Here is a 22,408-nt window from a genome sequence, read left to right as displayed (position 1 = left end):
TCTTGAAGTAAAACAATGAAGTTTATTCAGAACTACTTACCGATGGCTTTCGGCCCGTTGATCACCCTCATTTGTCCTCCCGACATCAAGGTGCTGTTCTAGGACTTGCTGGCGAAACTCAGAAACTTGGTACTGGCGGTCTTCTTTTTCTTGACGTAATTTTCTCTGTCGTGCCAACCATTTCTCTTCTTCATTGTTGCGTTGTAGCAGCAGAGAAGCTGCTAAGGCCCCTGTGGGTGTGCTACCAACACTTGCTGCACTGGCATGTGGCAAGAAACCTCCATGGCTGGATATGAGACTAGGTAGTGAGTGATGAGAAGAGGCCACAGGGGGCTGGTGGAGGCCTGGCTGATTCTGTTTTGGAGTAGGCAGTGCTTGCTCTTTGATTTTCTCTTTCAAGGAAAAAGACAGGAAAGAAAAATGTCAATTCAAATATATTTAGTATCAATACTGTGCTTATGTGTTGGGTGAGGACAAAGCCAGTTTAACATAATTGGAAAAGTTGAAAATATCTTTAAATTAAGTAAAGATTAAATTGGTTCAACATGCTCTAAAATAATGAGTTTCCATAGCTGGTACTGAGAATCTACTATCACCAAACCTAGTAGAAAGTGCACACTGTCTAAGCAGTGTTTTTATAATCCTAATAGGTCATCAGATAGCAACCATCAATATCATCCATCTGCAACACAAAAGTGATCTGTTACTGGCCTTTAGTTTCAAGGTGAAAGTTGGAAAAAGTATCTGCCAATCATTCTCTTCTACATGAACAACATCAATCATTCAGATGGTTTAACAAAGAGAAGGGCAGATGTCTGCACCCGACAAAGACCTGGCAGAATGGCTCTCTAAAAATTATATTGATTATACACTTAATAAAATTCAAGCAACCATCACACCTTCTTAAATATAAACATTTAATTAGAAATGTTACCTTTTCCAAGTGGGCAAGGCTAGGTCAGTATTGTCCTTTGAAGTTTACAGCCTTTCATTAGGTCATACAGCTAATGTGCTGTAGGAACGTCTGCCTTGCCTGTATCACTGTGTAGCAGTGCTACTTAAGAACTGCATCTTCCAGCAGTCCCTGCTGGGGCTGCTGGGGTCAAAGGTAGCCATAGGCAGTTAAAAGGAGGGCAGAGGGCAAAGAGAAAAAGAGTTTGTTTGTTTGTTTCGTTTTGGTTTTGTTGCGGTTATCTGTCGTTTCTGCCTGCTGTTATTGGTTTTCTAATCTTTTTGTCCTGGACTGTATTCATTTGTTGGGAGCCTGGATTGTCTGTCTACCTGTACACTGAGAACTGTGTTGGATTATTTGGTTTTCCGGAAGAGTGGAGCGCTCCTGAATCAACCATCAACATCATCAGTAACTACCGGTAGGACTGTATTTTTCCTTCTCCATATCAACATTCAGATCGCTGGACTTAACTTGGTCACTTTTCGTCTTTCAACCCGTTTGGTATATATGGACTTTGCTGTGTGGTGTTTGTGTTTATTTTGTTTAAGTGTAATATTGCCGAAGGGGTCAGGGGTGGTATTACTGTTTTCATTACTTATTTCGGGTCATTATATTTGTAATTGTTTGCCATTCCCAGTGTGCTTTATTGTCTCTGTGGTGAGTGTGTGTGTGGGTCGATCCAAGGCTGGGGACGTTCCTGGGATCTCTGCTATTAAAATAAATAAATCACCGTCGTCATTGACGGTGTGAATCTTAGCGGCCCCTGACTGCTACAACTGTAGATTGCTGTGGTGATGCCATTGCCCTGCACGTGAATGTATCTTGGAGCAGGGAGCCTAAACATTAACATACTAATAAGCTATTTGTACAGGCACACTGTTGGCCCTTTGACTTTATTCGACTATCACTGTGGCTAAAAAAACATACTAATGTGGTCGCTACAGTAAGCTGCAAGGCATAAAAAAAGAATTAACCACGATGGAGAACATTATAGCATGTAGGCTAAGACTGGGCAAAATCATCAAAGGGGCAAGAGTATCAAGAAAACTAATAGGTGTGTATTGGACAAGTGAAGTAGTCAGTCAGTGTTTGATCTGACAAGGCGTTGCTTTGTTTATTTATGTTGTTTGTAATGTGAGTCATCATTTGAACAATATCTCACAACATAGTGGTCTTTTACAAGCAAAGAAAAGCCCTCCCCATTCGCACTAGATAATACTAATGAAAGAAATTACTGCAACCATATGATAGAAGGTACTTAACTGCTAATTAGATTTAGTTTAAAGAAGAAAAATCTAGCAGTCAAATCATGTTTGGTACATTCCTAATAGTCACTATAATTCTGTGCACTGATTTCTTCACACCAGGGTTCTCACATTAGCACATTAGTTGTACTTAGTGTCACATTTTGCAGTGCTCCAAAAATGGCTGTGTAAAACCATATAAATATGCACACACATAAGAGCACATGAAAAGTTTGGATGAGATCAGGCCATTCAGCCAAACACAGCGTGTCTCTCTTCACCAAACTGTTTTACAATACTGTCAAGATTCAGAGGTCCCTAAAGTTTTGATATCTACTACATTGCCAATTTAATCTATTCCACATATCCATGGTTACCTGTGTGAAGAAACACCTTCCAAAGTCATTGCAAAAATTACCCTTAACCAACTTTAATCAGTGCTCCAATACGGCAACAAAAAATTCACTTTATTGTAACAACTGAATCCAACCCTGTACTTCCTTTCATGAATTTAAACACTTCTATCATGTCACCTAATATCCAAAAGATTAAAAGTTTCAAATCCCACAGTCCATCCTAGTACCTTATATGCCATGTATAATATAACAATATATAACTGGATTTCTTATTTTGAAATATGGTGTGGGTGTTTGAGAGTCAGTAACAATTAATGCAGATCTTGACATATCCATTGGCTCCAGTTACATCCAAAACAAGGCCCTCTAAAATATTTAACATTTAAGACTACAACATGGTCTTACCAGGCCTATTTGGCGTCAGCCTCTCAACGGGTTTGGCTCTGTCCTCAGCAGACTGGCCGCGCAGGGCCTGGAGATCAGCTAAGTAATGGTTCTCAAGGGCTTTTGAAGCTTGCAATTCTTTTTCACGGGCTCTTTCCTTCTGCCGTTCAGCCTCACGCTCACGTTCCCGTTCTTTTTCCCGTTCCCTCTCCAACTCTTTCTCTCGTTCACGCTCACGCTCTCGTTCTCGCTCCCTTTCTTTCTCTCTTTCAGCTTCACGCTCTCTTTCCTTTTCTCTTTCTCTTTCCCTTTCTCGCTCTCTTTCTCGTTCTCTCTCACGTTGTCGCAGTTCTTCCTCAAGTTGAAGCCTGCAAAGGGATAACAAGAATGAAATGTATTATTTTTGTTCCATTATATGGCATATAATTTAGATGGTAGTTCACTGATAAGATACTGAAGACCATATTGATTTAGGATGTTTATACTGTTGCATCCTGGTTAAGTCCTCAATGCTGTTAAACAAATAGAAACATAAATAAAGCAAGCACAGAGTGGGACTGTAGCCAACAGTTAATCAGGTAATTAATTGTATTACAAAAGACAAAGACTTAGCTAAGATTCTTCTGTAGTGCACACTTACCGTTCTGCAGTGAGTCCCGAAATCCGCTCAGACTGTAAAGAAAGAGAGTGTGACAGCTCGCTAGGGTAGCGCACCCCAGGCAGGTGCACATGGACAGCAGAAGGATGTAGTGGAGGTAAGGAACCAGGTGTTGGTATTGAGTAGAAGGAAGGCCTCAAGGCAGATAGGCAGAATGAGTCATCCATCCTGGAAAAAGGAACAGCACAGTGGTGTCAGTTTGTCAGTTTTCCACATCAATAATAATATACTGAATAAACAAAAAGCTGACCGAAGTGCCTTCTAAAAAGACGAATTGTTAATTAAATTATCTACATATGACATTTATAATACATTGCCTAGAAAGCTTATATGGATTTGATGGTTTTTTTTGCACAATTAACAAATACCATCTATCAGACTGTGTATCTGTGATCTTTTCATTTTCCATTTGAAAGGTAAGATGTAATATTTAAGATTCATGAAAGCAGGGTTATTTATTTTCCAGTATCTTATACTGAAGGAAGGGATGGTGCATCACCCATGTGAACACATCTAAATTGTAGCCTCACAGTAATAACTGTCACTGACTAAACAGAATTTAAAAATATGCATATTCCAGAATGGCATTTTCCAAAAATAATCATGGTTATGAAATATGTCAAGAAACCAGACTTTAAAAAACAAAAAGAAAATACAACAACTAACATCTCCACATTTAATGTTTTTAAATTAAACAGCACAGACTGGATATCATACTATAGGTACGATATAACTTGCAAATTAAAATGAAAGCAGTAAATCTGCAATGTTTATCTCTCACACAATAAGAGGACGGCTAGCTACCTGTAAGCAGAGAAGGGCGGTGGTGCCAGATAGTTAGGATGATAGTAGGCAGCTGCAGCAGCTGCAGCAGCTGGGTCCAAACCCAGGGGTGGCAGGGATGGCATTCTGAGTTCCTCGTGAGCCCCATAGGGCCTGAAGCTACGGAGGTAGTCCTCTGGAACATGATGAACCTGCCGTGGAAGGCTGAAAGGAGAAATTAATAGCACAGTCAACAGTAAGCACCTAGGCAGGAAACAGCTCATCTCAGGAAGAAAAGCTATTAGACAATTTGCACAAATAATCCTTTACAAGCAATCAAAACAAATTGACACAGGAGTAGTTTAATTAACATTTTTCGTGTACTACCAGAGACTTTTTGTCTTTGAAACCATGAAACCACCTTTCTAATATTCTTTATATAGCAAAGTAAAGAAACCAGCACATAACAATGTTCACATACATTTAAACACAGTGCCCATAATTAAGGAGGGAGGAAGCTGATATATTAGGCAGGGTTTAATCTTTGTTTTCTTCAAGAAGCCAATTACAGTCCTGTGGTACAGACTGCTTGCCAACTGTACAACATGGGTTTGGACATGTCAGAATAAAGGAGTTATTGTGTAAAATTACCCGTTTGGAAGATGTAGAAACCTAAAATGGAACTACAAGATGGATGTGTATGACTTTCTATTGTTGATGTTGCAGAGGCTTGCAGTGTATATCTCAAAACATTACTTTGCATGGATGCAGAGTTGTAGAGATATGTATTACGTTTTATCATTTTCTCTCCATTTAAAAAATTCATCTCGCATGTTTCATACTTTTTGGTACATCAATGTGGTCAAACCTCAGGGCAGTATTTGTTATTGTTAGTTATTGCTATTTATAGCCTTTTAGAACTCACACGCCACACAGTACAAGCAACTCTTGTAAGGCGATGCTCAGATGAATACGATTTCTGTGCAAACCAGGATAATCAATACTTACTTCAAAGTTTGGAAGCGAGAATCCTGCACAACTGCATTTGGGGCTAGTCCAAAGGCATAATGGTTTCCAAGGAGGTGCGTGGGAATTGAAGGCCCACCTTTTTCCTGTTGCAAGGTAGGTTCTGGGCCTAGACGATCCCGACTGCTTCCCCGGGATGCTGATTCTGCCTAAAAGAGAGAGACGGGGAGAGAGAATGGGATTACTTATCATTTCCTATCCTTCTCATTATCCATTTCCTGAACATGCTTTTCTAATATTGAATCATGTGGAGCTTCAATTTATCATGACAAGTAAGAATCAGCCCGGGGCAGGATGCCAGTCTATCAGACCCGGAAACATTTATGCAAGCATGTTCATTCCCACTGGCCCAATTTGGTGAAGCTAATCAACCTAATAAAACAAAGGTAACAATGAATGGAGATGTCGTTGTTTTTGTCAAAGAAATCAAAACAATGACTTGCATTTTATGTTATGGACAAAGTTGGACATAAACTGAAGTCTATCAGCAATACAGTTGGGTATATTTATATTGGACTCTCCCTCAATATCCACACTCTCACACCCCAAAGCAAGACTTTTTCACACCAAGCCACATCCCAGCAGCAGCTGACCTATCCTGGCTTCAATGCGCTAATGTGTAATAATAAATGGCAGGAATGTTTTTTGAGACAGTATGTCACTTCGTTTTTTTTTTTATTTCGCTTCACTTGGCAGTTAGACAACAGCACTTCACCAACTCTGCCATCCTGAGTACAAACACCCTGCTATATGTACAATTTCAGACATTATCTATGCTTTCTAAGAACTGACATATCAGTTTGTTGGGGGGGGGATCCACAACACCCAACAAATGTTTGCTGAAGCAGAAAAGTGGTCCAAACATCAAGTCGGATCACTTGAAATGTGGAGCTCCTTCTGACACTGATTAATCCAGTCATCTAGTCTTTCTGCAAGGTACAAACTACATTATTTAAAGAATGGTACGAAAATTTTCTCCCATCCTCCTAGTCCATTACATGAAGACGTGCTGACAGGCTTTTAAGAATTGTTTCCGCATCACTCAAGTAAGGTTCCATATAAATAACAAAGAATGATAACTTTATTAGACTGACAGCTTTTAAAAAGAGCTTTCAAAATGCAAAGATAACCTCTGTTCATTCAAAGAAATGAACGCTAAATGGAAGCAGCTGGGAATTGGAGATTCCAGGACCTCCAGAAGTGGTTATAGTTAACCGCATAACCAAGGCTCAGCTATTCACTTTGAACACCCCAATGGCATGCTATAATGCTACAATTATGTGAAACCATTTAGAGAAATGTCTACTTAACAAATTTATGTAATAATCTTAACCACAATCTAAACAGCTTTTTAGAAAAGTCCACAAAAATTACAATAATCCAATAATCTGCACTCTAACAAACACCCGCAAGAATCAGATGGAAACAAACATGTGCTTGTTAATATGGAAAATTTATTAACTGATCCATAAATTATTTTACGCACTGACTGACAACGAAAAAAAAAAGGAATGAAAGAGAACAAAATAAAGGTAGCATTGTTAGGTATAGTCTGAAAAAGTACTTGTCTGCTGTATTTAAAAAACAAACAAGGACACGCACTGAGCATGGATCTCATGGTTTAGCTACAGTCAGAGAGTAATCCAATTATTTATAGAGTCTGGAAAAAAATAAAACACATTTTTCATAACAAGAAAGCATTATTATTATTCTTTATTTCTAGGCATATTGTTAGATAGTTCATGGCTGGCAAGAGGTTGCTGGGGCAACAACATCTCAAGGATGGCATGGGGCTGGGTTAAATCCTGCAGAAGACCTACAGAAAAGTAAACTACACTGGCAGAGGGGTCGGTAATCCCTTGTGTGTATGCCACATGTTCTGGAAAGGCAACAGGCAGGGGCAACACTTTCATGAAGGAGATGTGGCCTGGGAAGAAGCCAGAGAGCCAGATGTCCATGATAATTGTTGGCTCACCAGCCCTTTAGTAAAACGTGTGATATGAGAAGGGGGCCTTGAACACCACACAGGAAATACAAAGGGGCAACAATATGGTGCCCTTATTAAAATTGAATGCTACAGTGAAGAATGTACAAAAATGAAAATATGAAATAGAATTAAACAAAACCGAAACAAAACCCTATTGTCCAGGCCTGCTTAAGGTTGTGTACACCTACCTATCTGATGGGATGGCACATTTCCCCACCACAATAGCACACCAAATCACTCTTTTTCTCAGTCTGTCCAGACTCTGGTCTTGTTTTTCCCACAAGCAGAGTTTTTGCCCCATTCTTGTCCTGACTCACTCAATGGAGTAATGTTGCCGACGCTGTTTTATATCCCATCCTCGAGTTACTTACATGGCAATCCTATGACCACTTCTGTGGTTAGCAATTTCCCATGAAAATACTTAGTTGTATAGGTATGCCTTCTGTGCTCCAGAATTAAATAGTTTGCAGACACTATACTAACAGATAGGTCATGGGGGGGACATTTTCCAGCTTTCTGCACACCCTGACACCCATGATCTTTCTTTTCATATAGTGCCTGCAAACCAGTTAATGCTGAAGCACATAGCCCTCTGTCAGCTGTTTACCCACATCATCAGGTACCCTTAGCATAGTTCTCAGAGTTCCCAGTCCTCAGTGGGTGCTGACATGCACTGTTAATGCTGGCTAACAACTTACATTGTTACTTAGAAAAGCTGCCCTGTCACCACAGTAAGGTCCAGAACAGGTTTGGCCACACCAACTACTCATCTTTGCCTCAATCATTTTAGCCCTGGGGTGCATATAATAACTCTTAACAGGAAAATTACCTTTCAAATACAGAATTACTCTCACGGGGTACAAATAAAAACATTATACACTTTAAATAGATTGCTGTTATGAAAGCCAAGATTTAAAAACATGTTTATGACAGACAGCATGCAGGAACTGAACTTAAATTACCGGTAATTCTCTCTGCAAACAGTTTAACCGCTACATGTCTAGTTTTGAGCATACTGTATCTGCAACCCAAATTTGTAAAATGAAACAGGGTGGACACATGTTAACAAGCTCTGCCTGTGTTTTTGTGTGCGTCTCTCACTCCTTTAAAATAAGCTAATTATATTACTATCAATTCCAAGGTGAGATCTATGAAAATCAGGCCAGGCAACTCATGTTCACAGCAATACAGAATACAAACATAGAAAAAACACTTTAAAACTCTTTTCACAGTTCCCCATCAACTGCTTAATCCTTTTTAATCAAAGAGTCTTGTGAAGCACTTATTGTGCTTTTCTTAATGTACAACACACTTACTAAACAAGCGTACTAAACCACTAACATGCATCTGTGTGTGTGAAACACAGCATCTAAAAATACATTAAGCAAAACAGATTATTCTACTTTACCTACAGGAGTGTATGCTATTCAAATTATTTAAAATCTGAATTTGTTTATTATTCAGACTAGATTCAAATAACTTGACATCTGGGACAACTTGCAGCTAAGCTTAAAATGTGCCAGACACAGAAACAAAATGGCAGCTTGGATCTAAACACTGTCTGAGAGTACAAACCATGATCTGGAAGTAAGGCTGCTGTCTGGCATTTTGTTCCCAGACTAATTCCTGAAGTGCACAGCCCTTTTATCAGCTTAAGCACCAACAAATGAGCAAGTCCAAGCTCCAAAAGCAAAAGGAAAGGGAGGTAAGAAGCAAAGCCTAGGGTCTGCAACATTGCATCTTCCTGCGCCATGGGCCTTATTTAATACTGGTTTACAAGGCTCCTGGGGTGTTATAATCTTTTAAAAGATTCTCATTTGTGTGTTTCTTATTGTGCAATAAATTTAATTGTCTATTAAAAAGCAATTACAAGTAGCTTCAGGAATACACCAGATACCTGCAGTCATTAGCAAAATGCAAGGACTTTTCTTAGAATCCAACAAGCTAAGATGGTGTGTCATACAAATTTGACAAAAGGGAAACATTGCTTGGATGAAAGATGTCTAAAAAGTACAAATTAGACAAGTGTGAATTATGTGCTTGTTCCACTATATAGCACAGAACATCTATCAATACAATGAAAATGAAAGAATATATTGTTTAAATAAGCCACCCATCTCTTTTCTGAACCTTTTATAGGGTCCTAGTGAGTAAGAGCCAGCAGCACAGTTCACAATGTAGGAACCAATCCTAGAAAACGCACCAGTCCACAAGAGTGCAAAGTCATGCACACACTAACTCCCTTGTGTCCAATTTGAAGTCACCAATTAACAAATTCGATTTTAATAAATACTAAGGAAAAAAGGTGAATTTCGGAGAATTTTCATACTCCAAACATAAAGAAACCACTGTATCATTCTAAGTACAAGAAAAATTAAATGTCTTTAGCAACATACATGCAATATCTCTAGTTGCTGACTAGTTTATCTCCATTTCATAATTGACAATGAAAGATACACAAATCTACATTAATGATTTGTTAACTGCATTACTTATACATGGAGGCTAGCCGCTAAGAAAGCAAACTGAAACTACACTGTACAATTTTAGTTATGTGTTAATTATGTATCCCTAGACTAAAAGCAGAAATGCAGAAAAACAGAAGTCAAATTAAGCAATGTGAATGCAGTAAAGGTTAGAAACCATCTATACAGCAGGGGGCCTCTTGTCATTTTGCTGTAAACTCCCAGATGGCGATGCTGAATGTCAAAGCTGCCTTATCAGGAGTACCTGTGGGTCATAGTCACATTATTACACAATGTTTTGAATAGGAAAAAAGGCACAACATAGCAAGCGGAAAATATTTGAACCTTACAGACTGGTACAGGAAAAATGAAATATCTGCTTGGATTTTACTCCCCCAAATTTGGATTAGTCTTTTTCTGATCTACTGTTCCAAATGATTCTACCTGTTATCATATCACCTATTTTCCATATTTTATTAAAGCATTACTTGATTTCCTTATGTAAAATTATACTTTGTTGCTCGTAAGTAGTGGATCATGTAAGCCATTTTTTGTTTTCTATTGAATAAAATGAAATTGTGTATTTTAATACATAAGAGGTGATGTGTTGCATATTGGTCAGAATGGTTGGCAATACTGTCACTGCATCCTGTACACTTGATCATACTTCTGCTACTCCTAATGAATGCTTTTTGAGGATACCCTTCTGTAAAAGCTGTTTTTGATCATATTAGGAACACTGTCCATAGTTGAAGTTGTATTTTCTGCATCCTATCCCAATATACATTATGACAATCGGCATGTGCAACACACAAACACAACAAAGACGGTCCTTGGATTTTACCTCGCGCCAGATCCACTTCATCAATGCAAGAGTACAATCAGCTCAGGCTGTATGTTCATATAAGGTTTTAAAAAGATTGGAACTTAATGACTAAGCAGGATGAGATAATCATTCTGAGCAGACAGTGGCACTTTATAATCTTTTTAGAGGAACTGTCTTAAGTAATTAATCAAAGGCAGTCGGGGATTTTGATGGGAGTTGCAACATCTGTTGGCTATTATTTGTGGTTTTGTTTTATTTCTAGCCAGCCTGACCCTGTATTAACCTATTCTTCCATAAGGGAAAATGACAAGTCTTTGCTCCCCAGTGCACCCCACCCCCTAGGTAATAGGATGGGGCAGCTGGTGGGTGAAAGGTCAGTGAACGCTGAAGACAGACAATACCAAGGGAAAACTGTCAGAGCCCTTCATCTCTAACCTAACCAGTGTATAAAAGCAGAGCAAGCCCGCCCACCATCTCGAGGCATTTCACTGCTAGCTCAATGCCATACAAAGATAAATTATAGTGATGAAAAGCTTTTGGAGTTCTTGAATTATTTTTGATAATTACTAGCATACATTAGAACATAAAGACAACTCAAAAACTCCCAAATAAGGCATAAGTGCTGGTCCATCCCAGGATATATAGGAACGCATACACACACACACACACACACACACACACACACACACAGTGTGCAGTCAAGCTATTTTCTACAGGCAATGAACAATACTCACCATTGCAATGAGCCTTACAGAATAAATACAATTTAAAGGCTGTAATAGTAGACTAGACAAGACAGACACTGGGGCTAGCTTGATAAACACTAGATAATAAGACTAGAGAACAATTAACTATGGGAATAGAGTTATCACTTAACACTAGAGGAGCTATAGGCAGTTAAAGCATGGCAGTTTCACTTCAGAGACTTCAAGTCAGAAGAAAGCGCTGTATAAAAGTGCAAAGGTAGGTCTTTAGCCTTGATGGTTAAACAGCAGCCCTTGCAAACAGTTGTCAAACACTTTTAAATAATGACATCAAGCAAATCTTGACAAGGTCTTGAACACACATCATCATTTTCATTGAGCACAAAAGACTGAACAGATTACAAAATTATCAAGCAAAGTACAGTATGTAGAGTCATTTGATTGTAAATGAGACAACCTGACAATTAGGAAAATCTCTTTTTTAAGAGGTGCTGCATGCAGTATATGCACTTAACTCAATTTAAAATAAACAGATCACATTAGAGAGCTGTCCCGGATCATTTGAAAGGCAAATTCATTTCAATGTTTCATCCAATTAGATGAACATGACAAAATGTAACATTTAATTACAGAGAGAGAGAGACAGACAGAAGCAGACTTTTTGAAAAAAGTTTATTAAAAACACAAAAGTTAAGAACATTGCTCAAAAAAAGGATTATAAACACTCAGTAACAACTTTATTAGGTACAGCTACCTAGTAGCAGGTACCCATCCATCTTATTTCTAAGATGATGTGTTGGAAGGGAATTATGCCACTGCATTAAACAAAGGCCACTGTTGTGGACCCATATGGAGATGGTGTATATTTTGTGACATAGAGTATGCTACAGGAAGTACATATTTATTAAAGGGCAGACTGGCTATAAATGGATGCACAAGGTAAGTAACAATGCTTAGGTTTGTTGTAGCAATAAAATAATACTAGGTTGGTATTAAGAAAACATTTTTCAACACCACCACCTACGACTGACACAAAGTAGGATGGATCCAGTGATGTATGAAGTTTTCTGACACTTCTAACCCAACCATTCACGTGTTGCAAGTGAACATGAGATTCATCAGATCTTTAATAATCCATTTTCATATGTCCATTATAGCCCTGTCTTTCTGTTTCTGGATGACAGAAGATAAGCCTGGCATGGTCCTTTACTGGCCTCTTTATTGACTGGCATTTTTTTTTTTTTTGCATTCAGGAAAGACTTTTGTACGCCATTTATAACCAACTGAGTATTTGTGGTCTTTATGTTAGCTTGAATGAGTTTAGTCATGTTCCCATGAATTCTCTCATTAACAAAGCATTTTCACTCAAACTACTGTCACTCACTTAATGCAACACTTTCTGTAAACTCTAGAAAATATTGTGTGTGGAATAAACCCCGAAAGGTAGCCGTTTCTGAGATACTTGCATTACACAATTATCAAAGTAATTTTGGTCATACATCAGCCCATTTTAATATTTGGTCAAACCTGTTGACCATGTCTGAATGTTATATAGAGATGCAGTTTTATGATTGGCTGTTTGTATGAGCAGGCTCTTGAATTAATGAGCAAATGTGTGTGAGTGTATATATGCTTACACACATACATACTGTACGTACATACACACAAACACACACACACACTGTATATACCTCAGCAAAACTTGACAATGTATAGGTGAGGTTATACTCTGCCCAGTGCCCTTTTTAAAGCTTAAAACTGACTGACTCTTGAAGACTGACGTGCATAGCATTCAACTGTGGATTATGTCTACTGGCTTTCTTAATAGCAGGATCCTATACTCACATGTTGCAGCTTGCCCAAGCACTACAAATTGGTTGTTCATGCTTTCCTGCACATTTTGAAAGCATACTGCAAGTCAAAGGTCAATTAATGCATCTGTCATGTTTCAGTCCCCTACTTCAGAGAATAGAAAAAGGAGCTCACCTGTCGGCCCTCACTCCTCCAGAGCCCATTAACGGTTTTGGTAGGTGCGATGGTAACAACAGGAGGGGTGCTTGGCACACTGTGGCTCCCAGGCGGCACGATTATTGGACCCATGGGACCTCTCTTGGGTGTGCTGGCTGGAGAACTGTGATTTGTGGCTGGAGAGGACACTGGTGAAGACTCACTGCTGATTGATGATCCTAAAGAAAAGAGTTAAACAAATACATTCATAAATTGAAACACATTTTGGTATAAAGGGGTTAGTCATCAAATGCAAGTGATAGATTATAAAGAATTCATTTAAACACACAGAGCACACAAAGAAGCCTAATATTATTGTCATGGTGGGAAAAAAAATCACTGAAGACATGTATAATGATATGTCACAGTTACAGCTAATTTAATGAACAATTCTACAACAATTTATTCCACTTCACTAGCCTTTCGCCAATTCCCAACTACAGTTTTACATCCTAAATCATTTCAAAATGTGTTTCTTTCTGTTTTCTGAATATAACAGTATGAAGTTATCAATTCAAAATTAAACTATGCAGTAAAATACAAAGAGACTCCTATTGTCCTTACAAAATCAAACTTTTACCTATCAATTATCTGAGGCAATACTCATCCCATAAGTATTAGGTATTAGATAGATAGATAGATAGATAGATAGATAGATAGATAGATAGATAGATAGATAGATACTTTATTAATCCCAATGGGAAATTATTATTAATTCACAATTATTATGCACATGCCAGGATCCACTGGTATAAATTGTTAAAATGAAGATGCTTATTATTTTTGTTTTTAATATTTTGCAAATGTGGATGATATTTAAGATGACTACAAATGACAAGTTTAAATGAGGTCTGTACAGAAGGCATAGAATTCTCTAAGCAATAGTCAATTTCAATAACAGTGCAAATACACCTCTGAACAGTGAAACAACCACTAAACATGTCCATTCTTCACAGTAAGAGATCGATAGAAAATTGCTCAGAGACACTGAAAGCTGCCTCATTATTTGCAATAGGAATCCTGCAGAGGAGAGAAAAGGTTAACAGCCGGTCAGAGTCTAGCTCCAAATGCAAAGCCATGGCTCAATCCAAAAGACTTGTCAGTTCAGCTACAATGCAACTAGGGCTGCTCTCCACTTTGCCTGCTTTTTACCAGCCTGTAAACCAGCTGTTTCACCCACCATTACAAATTCTGTCATCGTTAGGAATGGAAGACAGATGAGACCCAAGTGCACTGGCTAAATAAATGTCACTTCCTTGCACCGTTAGTCCATGCAACACAACAGCCTAATATTAGCTGCAGTAAACTTGTCAGGCCCTCTTAAAATCTGAGAACTATGCGATCTTAAAATAATTATTACAGTCCACAAAACATTACATAAAAGACTGGAAGCTGAACAGTTTTTATAAGCTAAGTAAGCTTCCTCCAATTTTCAACGGCTCCTGGGCTTATTTGTATAATAATAAAGTGTGTTACTTTAAATTTTATGCAGCAAAAATAAGATGGATACATTAAAACCGACAACACACAGGCAAAATATGTGTCTGGCATTGACCAAAATGTAAATTTAACTACATAAAAAAAGAGACAAATGAGACATTGTCTTGGAATTTATGTATTTTCTTTCTGCTTGTGCTATTATTTGCTTTTTTTTTTTTTAAACTCTCCTGAAATTCATTTTCACTCTGTTGTGCACTTTTTAATTATACAGTCACCTCAATATCATCCATCTATTCACCCAACAAATGTGCTTTATCCAGTTCATGGTCATAAGACACCTCAACACTGTCTACTAGGTACATAGAATCCCTTGACTTTAATCACTGGTTTCCAGAGATTCTGAATAAATCTTCTCAAAGAATATCTCATGATCAAGAATATTCTTAAACCTAAACACATCAGGTTCCCCTCTCTCCCTGAGCTTTATTTGGATTCATCAGGTACCAGAAATCAGTGATTGAGGAAATGTTTGTTTCTTCATGTACCATTTAGACAAGTTGAAAATCTACAGAAGTGTAACACAACTAAACAGTAATACTAAGCTCTTTGTGCTAGGTGCACCAGCTAACTAAGAAGGGAAACTGCCCACGTACTTCTCACAATAGTCCACCTTCCTTGTTTATGCCAAGTCATCTAACATGAAGAACAACTGACGAAGCATTCATTACCAATACCCACTTGATGGTGCCACTTCATGCAGTTCTGTCTTCTGCACTTTGGAACTCATACTTGGGCATTCTCACAAACCACTCAGGCTTTTTGTTCAGCTCTAGTGCTCCCAATATCTGGGTGACTTTTCTGCAATGCTGGAAAGAATGTCAAAAGCTGGTCTTAAAAAAGAGAAAGGTGTATAAAAGCATCCACATACAGTAGGTATCCAACCCCATGCAACAACAAAGACTAAACTCCCCTTTGTAGTTGGCCAGTAGGAAATCACATACTCCTAATGAATCTGGTCTTGATTATGTTCCAAAGCTGCACACTCTTGATGCCATCATATTACCATAACTTCACTCAAGTACTAATGGCTGGTGCTTCTTGAGGAAAACAATTACAAAAGTAACCAAAGTGGGCCTTCAACTTGCTGGCATCCTATGAACCAAGGCAGATGTCAGGTTTTTAATGCTTGTGAAAACATCTAGTGCAGGCTAACCTCCAGATTCATCACCTGATCAAATGACCACTGCTCTTAATTAAAGAACAGAAAAAAGCATAAGGGTGCATAAGTGTCCCTAATCATTATCAGTGGACACTGAATGACCGGGCAGCAGAACAAAAACACTACAACCAAAAAAAATAAATAAAAAAATTATATATATATATATCTCACTTTAATGAAAAGACCATTGTAAACAAATGGCCAGGGCATGTTCTCCTGTTCACATTACACATGTTAATTACTGGCTGTAAACTGATGCTGGTATGACTTTGATGCGTGATAAACCAGCATGCCATCCAAGGCTGGTGTTGTCGGACCAGGCTTCACCGCCCATCAACCCCACAATGAATGCTGCCAGTAATACTGATGGAAAGGCTTGAATGCTACAATTTTAACTTTATTTGGCCTTTTGAGAAAATTAATGTTACCTTATTGGAATCACTCTAAACTGTCAATACAGTAAAATAATCGTGCAGATTAGCACTAAAAAAGAAATTTTAAAATATAGTGAGTTATTTTTTTAATGTACTGTATAAATGACTGTCAAATAAGCAGCAAATCCAATATTAGACGGGTGGATTCTTATTACAAACATAGTGTATCTTCTGATTTTATTTACTTTAAAGCACATCGTTCATTTTACTCAAGAGATTAATTTGTGGACAAATATGTGGAGATAGACCTTAGCCTAATGGCAAAGTGTGCAAGGCAAGAACCCATGTTAAAACTAACAACCTATTATGCCTCATATTTTTCCAATACAGATGTTGGGATTCTATACAAGAAACGAGCCATCGACAATACTAGATATACTTTAAAAACTGTTTAAAACTTTCATAACTTACTGTTTACATCCTGTGAATACTTATTACATAGTCTGACACAAAAATTTCTTTGCATGGACAGTTCTGAGAAATGAAAGTCTCACACGCCTCTGGTAGGATTAAGTCTTCATCAAACACTTAACTATCAAAACAGAGCACTTGTAGTCTCATGGGATAAAAACTAAACAGACCTCTGTTACGTCAATACATTAAAACCAATGACCTAAGGAAAAGTGTAGTGTGGCCTATTTCAAGAAAATCATTTTTTAATGGTTTAAAATATATTTCGGGAACAGTGGGACTGTTCATTAGAAATGAGTGTGCTAGGAGAAAGGGCTGACTTCACTGTAAAAACGACATTTGATCTGCCAGCATTTGTCATCTCTTCAAATTATATGTGAACAATCAGCTTGGTGACCCTGAGCTACTTGAGTGGGAGAGGAGATGACACTAGAAGAGGTGACTGGTTCACTTAAGAAACTTTTAAGAGACTTTTGCCATTTTTGACTGAGGGGCTGCTGCTTTCAATCACTTTGTCAAATCCAGTGCAGTACTCACATATACAGAACTCCAGATAAGACAAACAACAAGTATCCACTAAAGCTGACATTATCATTAGATTTTTCAAAGCCTTTCTCAATTATCATGCTAAGCTGAGCTCTGTGTGTGTGTGTGTGTGTGTGTGTGCCAAAATCAGTCATGCTCCTTACCTTCCTGGTATGGCCCAGCCTGAAAATAAGCCAAACTCCCCAGATTCATGTTGTACTTGGGGCAGGCCTGGTTAAATTAGTCCATAGATAGGGATTTCTAATATGTAGTTCACATGAGTGTTTTTGACAGTAGCATTTCATTTAAGCAATGGCCTGGGGATGCGGGGAAGCTTGCAATTTGTCATGTAGTGACCTCCCGCTTTTGAATTTGGCATAGATAAATGACACCTTTAATATTTGAATCTATACATTTTATTGCTTGTACATTTTAGTTTGTAGATTACAGCACTGAAAAAAAAAACACACACACAGGATTTTACATTCAACACTCCACAAAGCTGACTACCCTCACTCCCCAGAGCAGCTGCGATTACATGCTGTCAACAATCAACCTTGCACCCACTGTCACCATCACAACTGCTTGCTGCCATCACTTGTGCTGCTTTCCACTTACACCAAGGCACTTGCTTGCAGAGATTAATTTCCAAGCCACATTTCATCTGTAAGACCAAGTTTTAATGCCTTGTACTGCTTTCTCATACTCTTAATCTCTTTAAGTAAAGCAATGTAGTTTGTTATTAGCAACTATTTATTTAAGCAAATAGTGTTTAATTTGGTGTTGCTTAGATATGACATTCTTTAACAGTTAAGCTCTCAGAATTTTTGAATGTTTTTGCATTATCTTGCTTTCTATCTTAGCTGACCATTTGTTTCAGCAACAATAATTTGTCATTGTCCCTTTGAATCAGAGCATGCTTTCATTGTGTGACTGCCTGCCTCTACTTCATCTATGCTTTTCCCAGTGCCATCTCCTATTTCAGATTCAAATTAAACCATGGCACAGTTGGCTCTCTTTATCTATCATGTTTAACTAACTCTAACTCTCCATACATCTTAAAAGAAGAATATCACTTGCCTTGAGTCTCTCCAGGCTTAGTCAGACTGCTGATATCACCGTGGTGGGTGGTTACAAATTGGAGGTCATCCCGCAGTTACCCACTGACAAGAAGACCAAGAACCAGTTTCCCCAGTTTTCAATGTACAAATTTAAATGCAAGCATGATATTGGGAAAAGGTTCTCAAGAATGTTTTTCCCACTCCCGTCTACAAATACTATTGTGAGAGTGTCACGGCCTATTGCTGACAGAGTTGGATGCTACTCAGGAACTAACAGTGGATACGGTGCAGATCCATTACAGAGAAAAAGGTATGAACAACTTAATTTTCATTCATATGTGGGCCAATCAAGAGGCATGAATTTTTCTTTTGAAATGTCACAGGAAAATAGGTATATCTACAGAACAATCCAAACAGACGCTGGGAGAATGAGCCAACTCCACAGACAATGAATAGTAGTGCAATCTCAACAATCTGGAGCTGTGACACAGCAACACTAACTGCTGTGCCACCACGTCACTACTCTTTATTGTCTTCCTTTTATATATTTGCTGTGTTCATCATAAAGCACAGGGTTCTTCCAGTCTTTCACCTCAAGACACTATCTAGTTCAGTCCAATATACAAATTATGATGCTTCATGTTCTTCCCTTCCCTCTACTTTATATAATGACTTTAAATGCATTTTTAGGTCAAATGTTTAAATAGGACAAGGTCTGTAAAACATTTTGTGAGAATGCTCACTGAAAAAGGAGCTATAATATATTTAAATGATGCATGTGCTCAAAATAACGCAACACAATGAAGAGCGAACAGACTGCTGTAATACAGTGTACCATAATAACATCCTTACACAATTCAAAATTAACTCAAGGGAGTACTTCTATTTGGAAACTAGGATAAAAAGAAAATTAAAAGAGTACTCAAACCGATTTCCTTAAAGACCAATAGCACATCACTCAAAAAGTCAATTTCCATTACATCTGGTGCTTGTCCTTTATGACATTTCAAAGTGGCCAGTGAATGCTTTGTATTTTGTTGCGTTGTTTGGGTAAATGCACCAATTTCAAGGACACTGTTTGAGACACAAGAGCAAGAAAGCACAATAAAAAAATTGAGAATTCCTTTTGCTCTCCTACCTCACTTATCCCTATGAGAAGAAAACTTTGTAGAGGATGATAAAATGTGATTGTTAAAAGGGAAGGAGGCATTAAGAAACAAGCACTAGAGTGATAGCATTTGAAATCTGTGGAAGCATATCTTGTCAGCGCAAAGCCAACAGCAATTAGCAGTGTAATCCCCTCCGAGTAAGAAAGCCATTATTTTCCCCCTGATAGCTCTCCAATCAATACTCGCTCAGGACCGAAGAAGCAATTAACAAAGCTTCAGCTCTGTGGCCCAACTCTAATTCTCAGTGTGTGGTTCAGCAGAGTGGGAGATGCTGAGAATGGGGAAGGGGGTGGGGTATGAGCTGCAAAATGTGATGTGTGTAATTAACTCTCCTTACGTGGAGGCCAGTTAGTCAATGAAACCAATCTGGAATGGAGAGAGAGAATAGAAAAGGACAGGACTAATGACACCATATCTAGTCCTTTGTTGTCAGGCTCCGCAACCACTATGCCAGGAAAGAATCTAACTAGCAAAAATACTAAAAAAAAAAAAAATGCAATTACCAGACCCCCATTGTTGTGGTGTATTTCTTTTATGACCTCCCAACTTTAATCTTAAGCCACCAATGATAAAGGTGCAATTACCATAACTATTCCCACAATGTTTGCACATTTACAGGTAAGAATTACGTCAAAACCTTTTCACTAAGGGAGGCAAACTTCAGGTGGAAACACTTTGCCCCCCTGCCTCGGACTCATTTGTAAATAAGTGTACATATAATGAGACATACTTCAAATTTCTATTATAAACCTCAACACCCCCCACCCTGCCCCCTTTCCACTTCACAGTAAGCTATGACAGTCACAGCAGGGAAACTGACCCCTCTGTCTACAACAATGCAAAGTCGTCTCCTGCAGCCAGACGAGGTCACAGCATGCCTTGACCCTACTAGGCCGGTATGCAGCACCGCCCTGTACTTCAGGCCACTGGGCTTTGAAAAGCCCAGCTGTAACTTTTAACCCTTTAAAAACAGCTTATATTTACACAGATAAAAAGCAGTGTGCTAAAATCCATTGATTTGTATCCTGGGTGGAGCTGGGGGGTAATCAGATAAACACAAAGAAATGTGAATTTACCAAAATGTTTGAATAGCTTACCAAATGGAGAGTGGCTACAGATGGATATAAGAATATTAAAAATAAATAAATAAATACATAATCAGGGTTTATAAACAGTGCATTTACACTTTATGAAGATTTCATTATATGGTGCACAGACCTGTATTTTACAAAATTAACAAAAACAGGCAAAAATAAACAAGTTGAGAATACCTGATCATATGCATGTTCGGACAATTATTTCAGCTTGAATGTACTATTAAATCAAACAAAAAATGAAAAACATATACGTGTAAACTTCCTGCTCTTGCAGATAAGAGAAACAAAATAATAATTTATTAATATATAAAAGAGATTGATGATGCAGCTGGCAGAAGTGCTTCAGTGAAGAATTTGGACTCCAACTTCTTTCCTAACTGAGGCATTTTATGCATGGAATGTGATCTCCTTATTTTCACATGGTACTTGTTCAAAGACTCTGCTTTCCTTTGATAATTTAAAAAATACAGTCTCTAAAATACCCTGTTCTGAATTTGTGCCAGGATTTGTTTCCTGAAATACACTGGTGTCATGTCCAAGATAGTCTGAACCTCTGATTTGTATGGTTACAGAATGGATGTATGTGTGCTTACCTTGAAAGGACACAAGAGTATTACTTTAACATGTTCGCCCAACCAGTTTCTAATCCTAATTCAGTGTTGTGGGGAGTTAGAGTGAATTCTCTGAAGTATCAGGTACAGTAGATTCAAGTAGTTTATGTAGACCACATTAGCCTTTAGTTATTATTTGATTAGTTTATGTACTTAATGGCCAAGCCAAACTTCCCCCTCTTATAATACATCCTAAAATGTTAATAAGATAGCTTATATAAAAATAAACAAATGGATAGGTTTGTGTATGTGTAAAGCATTGTAAATGTCATCTTAAAGGCTACAGGTTCATTCCCTAACAAAAGATTTACCTGTGGACACCCACAGAGTCAAACAACATGTCAGCGATCCAACGGAATAAACATGAAAGCAACTTCTTTTGTTAAGCTGCTTTGGATAAAAATGTAATGTGTTCATGGAAGCAAGTAAACATCAAAAAAGATGAGACATGACTAGTAACATATCAAGTAATCTCCAGATATAATCTTTAAAGTTTACTAAAATATTACATCTGAAACTATATTATAGAGAAGGGAAAGTTATTTATTAAATTTTCCTATATGAATTGAAAATGCTGAATCTTTTGGTTTTAATCAAATAGACATTAAGAGATTACATGACAGAAGTAAGGCTTTTGCTTTAAAATGTTGTTGTTGATGTTCTTCAAGGGCATGAATGTACAGATGGAAGTACTGGCATACAAGTACAGTATATGGAATTAGCAAATTGTCTTTTGTAACAGGTGATGGACAGCGGACAGCCAGGTGTGGTTTTTTAGATTATCACTACATGCCAAACACCTCTTACATTCGTCACGTCACTATCACAGAACACCAAAATAAGACACACTTGACTTGGAGCAGCCTTTTGAGCACTGCACACATTTCACTACTACTTCTGCCAGTGTTGCTGTGAAACTGACTTCAGCAGGCACCTTCAAAACAGTCCCGAGATGAAAGTTTTAGTGGTATCAGAACTATGTGTAAAATGGAGGAAAAGCATCATTAATGATTGCATTGCAAAAGAAAGTCTTCAAGCAAAGTGGAAACCATCTTGTTTGTGATCACTTA

The 22,408-nt window shown here is 38.0% G+C and overlaps 1 protein-coding gene across 5 annotated transcripts in view; it reads right to left on the bottom strand.

Annotated features, from left to right (window-relative positions):
* Positions 1–22,408, bottom strand: part of gse1b (Gse1 coiled-coil protein b) — a 745,433-nt gene that overhangs the window by 18,308 nt on the left and 704,717 nt on the right. For all 5 annotated transcript variants that reach the window (XM_051932118.1, XM_028809828.2, XM_051932119.1 and 2 more), the window contains 6 exons: positions 13,351–13,550; positions 5,365–5,531; positions 4,399–4,581; positions 3,577–3,762; positions 2,958–3,304; positions 41–392 (listed from right to left, as the gene is read on the bottom strand). In XM_051932118.1, coding sequence (XP_051788078.1) covers positions 41–392; positions 2,958–3,304; positions 3,577–3,762; positions 4,399–4,581; positions 5,365–5,531; positions 13,351–13,550 — 1,435 coding nt within the window. The remainder of the gene's footprint in view (positions 1–40; positions 393–2,957; positions 3,305–3,576; positions 3,763–4,398; positions 4,582–5,364; positions 5,532–13,350; positions 13,551–22,408) is intronic.

This window comes from Erpetoichthys calabaricus, chromosome 9 (genome assembly GCF_900747795.2).
Source record: "Erpetoichthys calabaricus chromosome 9, fErpCal1.3, whole genome shotgun sequence".
Classification (NCBI taxonomy): domain Eukaryota; kingdom Metazoa; phylum Chordata; class Cladistia; order Polypteriformes; family Polypteridae; genus Erpetoichthys; species Erpetoichthys calabaricus.
The sequence above is the reverse complement of the archived record's forward strand: the minus strand, read 5'-3'. Positions and strand labels throughout refer to the sequence as shown.